Source organism: Pongo pygmaeus, chromosome 5 (genome assembly GCF_028885625.2).
Source record: "Pongo pygmaeus isolate AG05252 chromosome 5, NHGRI_mPonPyg2-v2.0_pri, whole genome shotgun sequence".
Lineage (NCBI taxonomy): Eukaryota > Metazoa > Chordata > Mammalia > Primates > Hominidae > Pongo > Pongo pygmaeus.
Window position 1 is genome coordinate 72582294 of NC_072378.2, and position 13502 is coordinate 72595795.

Sequence of the window (13502 nt, forward strand, 5' to 3'; positions counted from 1 at the left end):
TTTGCATCATAGGTAGCTTATTTTATTGGATTGCTTTGCCAATAACACTTCTTACTCTCAGGAGACTTCCCTCAGACACATGCCTAGAAGGTCTGAGAGGGGCAGGTCTGGCCACAAATTCAAACTTTCTTCAGTGTTTTTCATGTCTTTCTCACCAAAAGCGAAGCCAAGACTTCCCCTCTCATCCCCTTTTCCCAGGGGAGATCAGTCTTCAGTGTACGGTGGCAGGCTAACGGAGGTGACCAGGTCATCATTGGTCAGGGGCTGGCTTCGGACACGCTCTAGCATCTTCAGACCTGCAAAAGAATTGCCTGGAGCTGAAGAACCAGAGTCCATTACTGAGGCCCTTAGTAGGCCCAGACTCCACCAGGAAGGTTCCAGAGAGGATGTCACCCCAGCCCGGGTCTTCCAAGGTAACCCATTTACTCCTCCCTGCTACCCTCTCCTCCATGAGCAATCACATGCCACAAAAATGAGCCCTTCCCTTCCCAATGGACTCTGGGAAGCACCTGGATTCCCCAGCCACACAAGGGATTCTTCGAATCCAAGATGCCACACAACACAGCCAGAACTCCACCATGAAGCCCTCCACCTCCACAGTTCAGCCAAGGATACCTACCTTGAGCGTGACACTTGGAGTACTGGCTCCCCACGCAATGGAACATGAGCAGCAGCCACTGCTTTGCCATTAGTGGTCCAACTACAGTCACACGAGTCTGGCCTGTAGCTGTGAAACAACTCTCCAGCTGAATAAGGGTGTGGCTGTGCAGCTCAATGCAGCGAAGGTATGTGTCATCAAGTCCTGTAAGCACAAGAGGTGAGAAGAGAAACTGTCAGCCACCAGTCCTTGGGGAGTGAGGAGGTGGCCTTGAGGGTAGGGATGTGTGACTCATGAAGGTGGGAGGAGAGGGGAAGACTGAAAATCGAGAAGGGGATGAAGGAGGCCGGCCTAGCGCAGTGACTCATGCCTGTAATCCCAGCACTTTGGGAGGCCGAGGCAGGCAGATCAGTTGAGGTCAGGAGTTCCACACACGCCTGGCTAACATGGTGAAACCCCGTCTCTACAAAAAAATACGAAAAATTAGCCGGGGGTGGTGGCAGGCGCCTGTAGTCCCAGCTACTCGGGAGGCTGCGGCAAGAGAATGGCGTGACCCCGGGAGGCGGAACTTGCGGTGAGCCGAGATCACGCCACTGCACTCCAGCCTGGGCGACCGAGATTCCATATCAAAAAAAAAGAAAAAAGAAAAAAGAAAAACATAAGGCCAGTCGCGGTGGCTCACGCTTGTATTCCCAGCAGTTTGGGAGGCCGAGGCTGGCAGATCACGAGGTCAGAAGATCGAGACCATCCTGGCTCACACGGTGAAACCTCATCTCTACTAAAAATACAAAAAATTAGCCGGGCGTGATGGCGGGCGCCTGTAGTCCCAGCTACTCTGGAGGCTGAGGTGAGAGAATGGCGTGAACCCGGGAGGCAGAGCTTGCAGTGAGCCGAGATCGCGCCACTGAATTCCAGCCTGGGCGGCAGAGCAAGACTCCATCTCAAGTCTCCAAAAAAAAAAAAAAAAATACAAAAACTAGTTAGGCGTGTTGGCAGGCGCCTGTAATCCCAGGTACTCCGCAGGCTGAAGCAGGAGAATCACTTGAACCCAAAAGGCAAAAGTTGCAGTGAGCCAAGATCACGAGCGAGAATCTGTCTCAAAAAAATAAAAATAAAAAACAAATGAAGGAGGGGACATGGGCAAAGGCCACTCACCGAAGATGAGCTCCTCCTGGTCCTCTTCCATGTGGAACACCATTGGAGAATGAAAGTTTTCGGGCAGGGTCCACCACGGCTCCTTGCTGAGAGCACTCGTTCCCACGGCCATGCTCTGCTCCCACCTGATTCAGAATAGGGGAAAGTCTAACAAACTGGTTGGCAAAAGACTTGGAAAAGCGAGGAAGGGCCTAGGCTCTGTCCTTAATAAGGAATCCAAACAACCCGCCCCTTGATCCACCTTAGGGTGGATGTCCAATCCCCAGAGGTCTTCCCAAGATACTTCATTGCAAGTAATTATCTGCTCTGAGCTTAATCCTTTCAAGTCAAACTTAATCATCTGATAAGTGCTTGGCTTTCTGATGTCCTGGAATCAGAAATTTTTCTTCACTCTAAGTTCAAAGGATTTTGGAGCAGGGAGTTGAGGGTATGGAGGTGCAGGAAGCCTCCAAATGGGCTCCCTAGATTTGCACAGGTGTCGGCAGCCACCCAGTGACCACACAGTGTATTCCAACACGACTGAGTTTATTTGGTGTGTTGCGTCAAGGGAGAGCAAACAACACAGGAAAATAAACTCGATAGGATAGTGTCATAGGGAGCCCATAGTAGGAGTTGACTAGGGCAGTCTAAGGCATGTTTAAGGAGTAGGAGCCAGTTCTCTAAAATGGGGCAATTTGATGATTATTCTGGTAAATTTATCTAGGAAGTTGAGAGACTAATGTGGTCTTCACTGCAGAATGTTCTCTCTCTCTGGTTTCAAATATAGTTACACAATAGACTTTCTATATCTTATTGCGTGACAATCACTGAGCAATCTTGACTGCTTAAAATATTTTTCGGCTGGGTGCAGTGGCTCACGCCTGTAATCCCAGCACTTTGGGAGGCTGAGGTGGGCGGATCAGGAGGGCAGGAGTTCGAGACCAGCCTGACCAACATGCTGAAACCCCGTCTCTACTAAAAACACAAAAAAATTAGCTGGAGTGTGGTGGTGCACGCCTGTAATCCCAGCTACTCAGGAGGCTGCCACAGGATAATCGCTTGAAGCCGGAAGGCAGAGGTTGCAGTGAGCCAAGATCACACCACTGCACTCCAGCCTGGGCGACAGAGTGAGACCCCATCTCAAAAAAAAAAAAAATTTTTGCAGGAGATTTTTGCAGGAAATTTTTTGTGTTTGGTAGGGAAGATTCAGCTTGGTCTGTCAGCTTCCCATTGCAAGTTCCTGGGTGATTTTTCACTTTTCAGCCTCCTCTTTTGACCAAAGACAAAGTCAGCCATCAGGACTTTCATCTGTGAGGTTCAGATCTACACCACTGTTGGAGTCCACAGATCACAAGGTTATCAGGAGAACGTTCTCTGCATCCACATACATTTGGTCTCTCATATACATTTTGTACAAAATATACAAGTGAAAATATAATGACTGCACAGTAGCATTTAAGACTGAACAGGAGGCCAGGCACTGTGATTCACGCCTGTAATCCCAGCCCTTTGGGAGGCCAAGGCGTGTGGACCACCTGAGGTCAGCAGTTCAAGGCCAGCCTGGCCAACATGGTGAAACTTCGTCTCTACTAAAGATACAAAAATTATCAGGGCATGGTTGCGGGCGCCTGTAATGCCAGCTACTCAGGAGGCTGAGGCAAGAGAATCACTTGAAACCAGGAGGCACAGGTTGCAATGAGCTGAGATCACGCCATTGCAGTCCAGCCTTGGGGGCAAGAGAGAAACTCCATCTCAAAAAAAAAAAAAAGAAAAAGAAAAAGAAAGACTGAACAGGATGTACTAGTCAAATGCAGGTAATTACTAGAAACAAAATGATTATTAGTCCTAGTAATAGGTTGCAAAGACAAAGGCCGATTTCAAAACCAGACCATGAAATCATGTCCCAACTCCATCTGAATCTGTTCTAGAGAGACAGGTAGTCTTTTAACCTTGCCACAAAACTCTTCTGCCTCAACAGTAATGTTTTAGGGAGGTGCTGCAAACAGTGTTTGCTATCAAATAAAAGCTGTCCTTGGCTGACCAAGAAGAAACCAAAAACTATGAAATCATTCATAACCACCATGAAACTTTAATTTAAGCTAGGTTGCTGAACCTCCAGAAAAGAAGTTGTGTCATCAATTGATTTCTGCTAGGACCAGAGACACATTTTGGACCACCTTTTCTGTCATATTATTCCTATTACTGGAATTGGAGCTCCCAGAGTATAGATGAAGAGGGAGTCGGTCATCTCTCCTGGAAGGTCTCCTGAATAGTCCATACTTTTCTCAGAGAAACATAATTTCCTATAGGAGTAGATGTTTAAAATATTGAAAAATATTATTAATAAAATAGTCTAAAACTCACTCCATATTACACAAGTTTGTATAATGATCAGGTGACCTGATATCCACATAAAAAGTAGTGCCTTAGTGTTGCACAAAGTGAAAGGGATATGGGGCGTATAAGCGTCATTTATCACAGTGAGAGCAAGACAACTAGTTCAACATGTGAACACTGCTTGAGTGGAGGCTGAGGAGTCACTGAAGATTAAGGACTAACACTGCAAGGAGAGACTCAATACGTTATTGCGATAATGTCAGCAGACATACTTTGTTGTTTGAGGTCATCCTGTGGCCAGGATTTCACTACCAGCCCCAGCAACAGAGTAAGACTTCGTCTTTACTAAAAACTAAAAGCAATAACCGAGTGAGGTGATGCGCACCTGCAGTCCTAGCTTATCCAGAGGCTGAGGTGGGTGGATCACTTGAGCCCAGGAGTTTCAGCTAGAATCATACAACCACACTCCAGGCTGGGTGACACAGCAAGATTCTGTCTCTTAAGAGAAAAATTTTAAGCTAAATAAAAATTTAAAAAACAATAGCTATAGTTGAGGAAAAAATAAGAAAGTTTTCCCTTTCCTTAGGTGGCAGGAAAAATTCTCTAATATAGAAAATTGAGGCCAGACATGGTGGCTCACGCCTGTAATCCCAGCACTTCGGATGCCGAGGCAGGTGGATCACTTGAGGTCAGGAATTTGAGACTGGCCTGGCCAACATGGTGAAACCCCGTCTCCACTAAAAATATGAAAGTCAGCCAGGCATGGTGACATAAGCCTGTAATCCCAGCTACTTGAGGGGCTGAGGCAGGAGAATCACTTGAACCAGGGAGGCAGAGGTTGTGCCACTGCACTCCAGTTTGGGTGACAAGAGCAAAAAAACTTTGCCTAAAAAAAAAAAAAAAAAAGAAGAAGATCAAGATAAACTGTCATTCGTCATTTGTGAAAGAATCCTTTTCTTTGAGACAGAGTCTCACTTGTTGCCCAGGCTGGAGTGCGGTAGTCCGATCTTATCTCACTGCCTCAGCCTGCTAAGTAGTTGAGATTACAGGTGGGTGACACCATGCCCACGCCCAGCTAATTTCTGCATTTTTGTATTTTTAGTAGAGACAGGGTTTCACCATGATAGCCAGCCTGGTCTCAGACTCAGGGCTTCAGGTATTCTGCCTGCCTGGTTCTCCCAAAGTGCTAGGATTACAGGCATGAGCCACCTCGCCAGGCCGAGTTTGTGAAAGAATCTTAAAAACTTTTGGTTGCCCTCTAGGGAACGCTTAAGCACAATGATAAGTACAGCAAAATTTTAAAAAGAGGGCAAAGATACCAGAACATGTATCTTGTTTTATTGTCTTGGGTGGAAGTATCTACTCGGGGTCATCAAAGCTTGATCTGAAGACACTGGTTTGGTCATCTTCTTCCAAAAATCGTTGTTCTGGAAGATACTTAAGAATTCTCAGTTTATGGTTTCTTGATGATGTCCTTAATTTATTAAGGCCAACGGTAGTTTTTCCTCTGATTTTGAAATGTTTAGTCTTTTCCAAAAGATAAATCTTCAGATTTCTAGTCATGTAGAGCCATTAGGTGGATATTTGGGGGAAGATTATTGTTATCTATTAAAAGCTAGACACATCAAATGAATCCTTTGTAGTATTTAGAAATGTGAGCTTGTGATATGGCAGAGTACAGGTTCAGAAGTGAATTCCTAAATGTATGGAGAAGCCTATGGATTCCAGGAGGAGTTGATGTCATTGTCTTCAAGGCTAATAGCAATTCCCAAGCCATGGAAGTTTGAGTCTCGGAGAACATTCTCAAACTTAGTTTTATAGAATTCATTTTTTTCTAATTGTTCTTTATTTATTTATTTATTTATTTATTTATTTATTTATTTATTTTTTGAGACCGGGTTTAGTTCTTGCTGCCCAGGCAGGATTGCAATGGTGCAGTGGTCTCGGCTCACTGCAACCTCCACCTCCCAGGTTCAAGCAATTCTCCTGCCTCAGCCTCCCGAGTAGCTGGGATTACAGGCATGAGCCACCACACCTGGCTAATTTTTTTGTATTTTAGTAAAGATGGGGTTCCACCATGTTGGCCAGGCTGGTCTCAAACTCTTGAACTCAGGTGATCCACCCACCTTGGCCTCCCAAAGTGCTGGGATTACAGGTGTGAGCCACCATGCCCCTCCTTCTTTCTAATTGTTCTAAATATTCATTTGGTACAGCAAGATTGTTTATTCATACTAAAAAACATTTGGAGCTGTTTTTTTGTGTACCACAACCCCTCTCCCCAATTACTGAAGAATACATTGGAATTCCTTAAGTCCAGAATAACAGTCAAGCAATTTTATCATCAAAATCTTGTCTGTCTATCAGGAATATCCTCAATCCATTCTGGAGATAAGCAGACAATGACTAGAACATATTTACAAACCATCAGTATGGCAACTGCTTTGGTTAATGCTACTTGTTTAGCATAGTGGCAAATTATTTCCTCAGGATTCTGGGCTATTGCCCTTTAAATTAGTCTCCATTTTATTATATGGCTACTCCCTTAGGTAATAGCAAAGCTTCTAAAAGTTCTTTAATTTCTTGCCTTTTTGGGTTTTGGTTTGGTTTGGTTTGGGTTTTTTTTTTTTTTTTTTTTTTTTTTTTAAACAGAGTCTCACTCTGTCTCCCTGGCTGGAGTGCCTGGTGCGATCTCGGCCCTCGACAGCCTCCATCTCCCAGGTGCAAGCCATTCTCCTGCCTCAGCCTCTCGAGTAGCTGGGATTACACGCGCAAACCACCACGCCCAGTTTATTTTTGTATTTTTAGCAGAAACGGGGTTTCGCCATGTAGCCATGCTGGTCTCCAACTCCTGACTTCAAGTGATCCGCCCGCCTCGGCCTCCCGAAGTGCAGGGATTACAGGCATGAGCCACTGTGCCCGGCCAATTTCTTGCCATTTTTAATGAGACTTCTACAAGAGGTCAGAAAACCTCTCAATTTCCAAATTTTCTCATATGGACCAACTCAATCACACATCTACTGCCCATATAAATATTTGCTTTTATTTATTTTATTTATTTATTTTTAGCAGGACCCTCCATCACTCAAAAATTGTTCCTCTTTTAATCTCTCCTTCGCTGAATGAAGGAGAACAATTCAGCCACTTGAGCTGATTTTAACTTCTGGGAGAAGATTATACGCTAACGGTAAATTTGGAATCGTGATAGCATAGAGTACTTGAAAAAATCTACTTTACATTTTTAAACATTAAGCATTAACAAGAGACATGAATTTTTTTTTTTTTTTTTAGACGGAGTTTCGCTCTTGTTGCCCAGGATGCAGTGCAATGGCGTAATCTCGGCTAACTGCAACCTCCTCCTCCCGGGTTCAACAGATTCTCCTGCCTCAGCCTCCGGACTAGCTGGGATTACAGGCGCGCGCCACCACACCCGGCTAATTTTGTATTTTTAGTAGAGACGGGGTTTCTCCGTGTTGGTCAGGCTGGTCTCGAATTCCCGACCTCAGATGATCTGCCAGCCTCGGCCTCCTAAAGTGCTGGGATTACAGGCGTGAGCCACCGCGCCCAGCCAAGAAACATTAATATTAAAAAAAAAAAAAAAACTTTCCAAAATATCTGTACAAAGCATGGATAGTTCCATAAAATGGTCAAATAATCACGAACACTCCCTTCTCAAGTAAGAGGAGAGTTGTCATGAGAGTTAAGGATGCCGCTAACAAATACCCAGGGACTTTAATTTACCCCATAAGTATATTATGAATGTCACTAATTTATAATTGACAAAGACAGTTTCATCTTTAAAATCAAGGTTGTAACAGTTACATGTCAGTCTATATAGTAAACAAGAAGGTTTTTTAACTTTAGAAGTACATATCATTTTATTAGAAATAACCTTTTAAAAAAAAGTTTTCTTCCGACAGTTTTTTTATGTTATTCTAAGTTTGGTAACCAAAAGAACACTCATAATATGTTTGAGTCACTCAAAATTTGCAGAACATCAAGCAAACCTGAATATTCCTTTTTATATGTAAATTAAAAGAGCGAATTTTGGCTTGAACCAGGGAGTCGGAGGTTGCACTGAGCTGAGATTGCGCCACTGCACTCCAACCTAGCGACAGAGTGAGACTCGGTCTCAAAAAAAAAAAAAAAAAAAAAAAGCAAATTTTTTTTTTTGTTGCCCAGGCTGGAGTTCACTGCAACCTATGCCTCCCAGATTCAAGCGATTCTCCTGCCTCAGCCTCCCGAGTAGCTGGGATTACAGGCATGGGCCACCATGCAGAGCTAATTTTGTATTTTTAGTAGAGGCAGGGTTTCTCCATGTTGGTAAGGCTGGTCTTGGACTCCCAACCTCAGGTGATTCGCCCACCTCGGCCTCCCAAAGGCAAATATTTTTATTAACAGTGGTCATTTCAAGAAACCAAAATAAAAGGCATCCTAATCGTTTAATTATTTTGGGGGTTGGGCTTGAATTTTAGAGAAAAAAATAAGTCAACATGTTTTAGAATAGAGTACTAGTGGTTGAAATGTATGCATTTGGGATGTATTTTGAAGACAGAGCCATCAGGATTTTGTGATTTCAAGATTTTGGGCAAGTGGCTCCCAAAAAATGTTTTTAAAAATCAGATTCCAGACCGAGTACTTAGTTCCCCCAGTGTCTTTCCACCTCTTCCTCCTGCAGCTGTGGCAGCAGCAACAGCAGTTACCCCAACTTGAGGCTGCTCCCTGAGTAATACCCATAGGCCCCCTCAGCTGAGAAAGGAGCTCTCTGCCCCCAAAGAAGTGTATGTAGTTGGGGAGGGGGTACAGCTGGCTAGGACCAACTGGTGGCCCTGGAAAAACAACAACATCTACTCACTCCTTTCCTGTTGCAGGCTGTTCCCCCAAGGGTGGTCACAAATGTAAATATCTCAAATGAATCTATGCAGGGACAGCAGCAGAGACCCAGACCTGGCACCAGGTCCTGGTCTTCCCTCCAGGTAAGGCAGCAAGACTGACTATATTGGGTTTTGGTAGTTGGAGGCAGACTGAGGAGGGAACCCCAGGTGGACTATTGTGAGAAATATGAGACCACATGTGCATCTCCTGGAAAATCATTTTGCACAGTCCTGAGATTGAGAGCCTGGAGCATCCCCATTCTGGCTCCTCTCTGTCATCCAGTCCAACACTCCATCACACCTCTCTCTCTCTCTCTCTCTCTCTCTCTCTCATCTCTCTTCTTCTCTCCTCTCCTCCTGGTTTTCTTTCTCCTGTTAGAGAAGACTGCCTTTTCTCAGAAGAAAGATGTAGGGTGAAGTAAACAGAAAGAATTCTTTCTGCCCAGAGGGAAAAATAAGATAGAATATACGATCTGAGAAAATTAGAGTATGGAATGCAATTAAACATAAAGGAAAGAGTTAACAAGACAGCCCAGCCCCTCGGTCAGTGAGGGGAAGCATCAAGTGTAACTTAAACTCCTTCTTGCAAGAGGCTACCTCTCCCACGTGATTCTTTCAAATGGACAAATATTAGCCAACCATCCAATCCACTTTCAAGTGCTTAATTACTGTTGCTTTTGAGCACTGTTCATGTTTCCATCTGTCCTTTGGAGCTATTTGGTATTGCATATCAGTGTTAATGTCTGAACTTTGAGGGGTTTTATTGAGGAAAAAAATTAGAAATAAATTATTAATTTCCTGAGATTTCCTTGTATGGCTTTATGTTGGGAGACCAAAAAAAAATTGTTTCTTTTTTTATTTTTTGAGACAGGGTCTCACTCTGTTGCCCAGGCTGGAGTGCAGTGATGCCATCTCAGCTCATGGCAACCTCCACCACCTGGGTTCGAGCAATCCTTCCACCTCAGCCTCCCTAGTAGCTGGTACTACAGGCACGCGCCGCCATTCCTGGCTAATTTTTGTTTTTAGTAGAGATGGAGTTTCACTATGTTGATCAGGCTGGTCTCAAACTCCTGACCTCTGTTGATCTGTCTACTTCGGCCTCCCAAAGTGCTGGAATTACAAGCGTGAGCCACCGGGTCCAGCAAAAAATGTTAAGTTTCAAAACATTTATCTATAAATGACACCACTGTGATCAGGATGCTTGGATTTCTACTGACAAAGCTAATCTTTTACATAGCTTTGTGTACATGTTGATAATCACTTTCTCAAATACTACCTCTTTGGTAAAATTAAGCAACCATTTAACTTTTGTGTTAAAGCTCTAAAAAAAATCGGATTCACCAATTTGGTGGCTCTGTAATTCCAGGTAAGGAGGCTGGGTCAGGAGGATTGCTTGAACATGAGAGTTCAAAGTTACAGTGGGCTATGATCATGCCACTGCACTGCAGCCTGGGCAACAGAGGGAGACCCAGTCTCTTAAAGAGAAAAATCAGATTCAACATCGAAAATTATCTTTGATGGGTCAAAGACTTAAATGTAAAACCCAAAATTATAAAAACTCTGGAAGACAATCTAAGCAATACCATCCTGGACATAGGAAAGGGCAAAGATTTCTTGACAAAGACACCAAGGCGATGGCAACAGAAGCAAAAATTGACAAGTGGGATCGAATTACACTTAAGAGCTTCTGCACAGCAAAAGAAACTATCCACGAAATAAACAGACAGCCTAAAGAAAATATTTGCAAACCATGCATCTGACAAAGGCCTAATATCCAGGATCTATAATGAACTTCAACAAATTTACAAGAGAAAAACAAACAACCCCTTAAAACGTGGGCAAAGGGCATGAGCAAACAATTTCAAAAGACATACATGCGGCCAACAAGCATATGAATAAAAGCTCAGTTTCACTGATCATTAGAGAAATGCAAATCAAAACCATAATGAGATGCCAACTCACACAAGTTAGAATGGCTATTATTAAAAAAGTCAAAGAATAACAGATGCTGGCGAGTTGCAGAAAAAAAGGGAACATATATACTGTTGGTGGGAGTGTAAATTAGTTTAGCCATTGTGGAAAGCAGTATAGTGATTCCTCAAGCTGCTAAAAGCAGAAGTACCATTCGATCCAGCAATCCCCTTACTGGGTATATACCCAGAAGAATATAAATCATTCTACCATAACGACACATGCACATGAATGTTCATTGCAGCACAATTCACAATAGCAAGCACATAAGATCAACCTAAATATCCATCAATGAGAGATTGGATAAAGAAAATGTGGTACATATACACCATGGAATACTATGCAGCCATAACAAACAGAATGAGATCATGTATTTTGCGGGAACACGGATGGAGCTGGAGGCCATTATATTTAGCAAACTAACGCAGCAAGAAGAAAACCAAATACCACTTGTTCTCACAAGTGGGAGCTAAATGATGAGAACTCAAGAATGCAAAGAAGGAAACAATAGACACTGCGGTCTACTTGAGGGTGGAGGGTAAGAAAAGGGAGAGGAGCAGAAAAGATAAATAGTGACTAATGGGCTTAATACCTGGGTGATGAAATAATCTGTACTACAAACCCCCATGACACTAGTCTACCTATGTAACCAACTTTCACGCGTACCCCCAGGCATAAACGTTTTAAGAAAATTATCTTTGGAAAATAACAAACCACTTATGTAGTCAGCAGGGGTGGAGGAGAAGGCAGCCAGCTAGGACCAGCTGGTGGCCCTGGAAAAATTATTCATGCATAATTATGAAAATAACATTATCCAAAGTACCACATAGGACCACAAACACAGTTAGAAATAGTGTGCAGTGAGTTGTCTAATGCTAGTTATGCACAATCTTGGTTACCTCATATTTTAGAGCAATAAAAAAGGCAAGGTTTGCAAGTGTAACACATGGAGTAAGTAATCATCTTTATTTATTATATTCATGGGAAGGTGCACGCACACAGGAAGGAGAAGAGCCCTGGTGCTCTTAGCTTTGCCTGTCCCTGCTGGATGTGGACTCACAGCAAGACAGGCACATCTGAAACCAAAAGTGTCAATAATTTTCTGATGATAGAGGGTTTTCCGGTTTTGTTTTTCTTATTTGGTTTGTTTTTAGAGACAGAGTCTTGCCCTATTGCCCAGGCCAGAGAGTAGTGGCGCAATCATAGCTCACTGCAGTCTCAAACTCCCGAATTCAAGCAGTTCTGCCTCAGCCTCCCAAGTAGCTAGGACTGCAGAAGTGCACCACGCCAACCAGCTAATTTGTTGCATTTTTGGTTTGGTTTGGTTTGGTTTTTTGTAGAGACAGGGTTTGCTATGTTGCCCAGGCAGGTCTCAAACTCCTGGGCTCAAGAGATCCTCCCAGCTCAGCCTCCAAAGCACTAGGATTATGGGCATGAGGCACTGCACCCGGCCTGATTGCAGAGTTTTTAAAAAGCAGGAAAATGTTAACGAATATGCACTCAAATGAAATATAGTTTCTATTGCATCCTACATGAGTTTCTCAAGATTCCTTATACTTGAACAAATAGATAATCTATGAGAAATTGGCAGCTTCAAATTTATAGGTTTCATTTAGCACGGCTTCTCAAGTTCCTAAGTCATAAATCCATTTCTTATTCAGTGGCTCTATCACTCTGTCAATCTCTGGCTCACAGTTGCAGTTTTTCAACTCCCAGATGATGTCAAAATATAGAAAAATAGAACCCTGTTTAGTGCTGATGGACATTAACTTCTAACATCAATTTAACTCCAGGTGATTAGTTTAGACTAATCGTGATAATCTCATTCCCCTTGCCACTGATTGCTTTAGGAAATGGCACATGTCCCAGTTTTGAAATGAAGTAAAACCTAAAGGAGGCTTCCAGCAGAGGTTGTCTCATTTCTGAAAAGAGACACAAAAAAGGACCCATATCTTCTTTCTTACTCCTGGTGTTTATGACGGGATATGATTTTGGAAACGGCTACAAGTATTTTGCTACCAATCTGAAGAGGAAGCCAACACAGGTGGAAAGGGAGCCCTTGGCATAATATGCCTAGAATGTCTGCTATTGGCATTAATACAGTGCTTTATTAGCATCCAACTGGACCAGTGTTTCCTGTTATTTGCTGTTCAAAGCATGCTACATGATTCTGGTCCCTTTTACATACTTCTCTCATTTTGGTTGATTGCAATGTTCCACTCTCCAAGGAGGGAGAATGAACTGCAGGTAACCAATGTTTTATCACATAAAACCTCAAGATTGAAAAACACAAAGTATGTCTTTATTATTTTCATTTATAGCACTTTCCAAGTCATATAATATTAAGTATCAAAGAATTTATAATAAAAATGTATATGCTGTATTGAGTACCAAAATACTAATACTATAGAAAAATCCTTACCACTCCATGTGGCAGCCAACAATAAATAAATAGGAAGAGAAAAATTCCTATTTATACTTTAAAAATCAAAGCCCTTCAGTTGGAATTATCTTGCTGTGTATTTTGCTCTCAGGCTGGAGTGCAGTGGTGTGATCATAACTTACAGCAGCCTCAAACTCCTGGGCTCAAG

The 13502-nt window shown here is 43.0% G+C and overlaps 1 protein-coding gene across 1 annotated transcript in view; it reads right to left on the reverse strand.

Moving 5' to 3' along the window:
- The window catches only part of KHDC1L (KH domain containing 1 like), a 20863-nt gene continuing 7361 nt past the window's right edge, over window positions 1-13502 (reverse strand). Inside the window, exons 2-4 of the mRNA XM_054490404.2 lie at window positions 1754-1878; window positions 620-802; window positions 1-296 (exon numbers count right to left, since the gene is read on the reverse strand). Of these exons, the coding sequence (XP_054346379.1) occupies window positions 205-296; window positions 620-802; window positions 1754-1865 (387 nt within the window). The 5' untranslated portion in view covers window positions 1866-1878 and the 3' untranslated portion in view covers window positions 1-204. The remainder of the gene's footprint in view (window positions 297-619; window positions 803-1753; window positions 1879-13502) is intronic.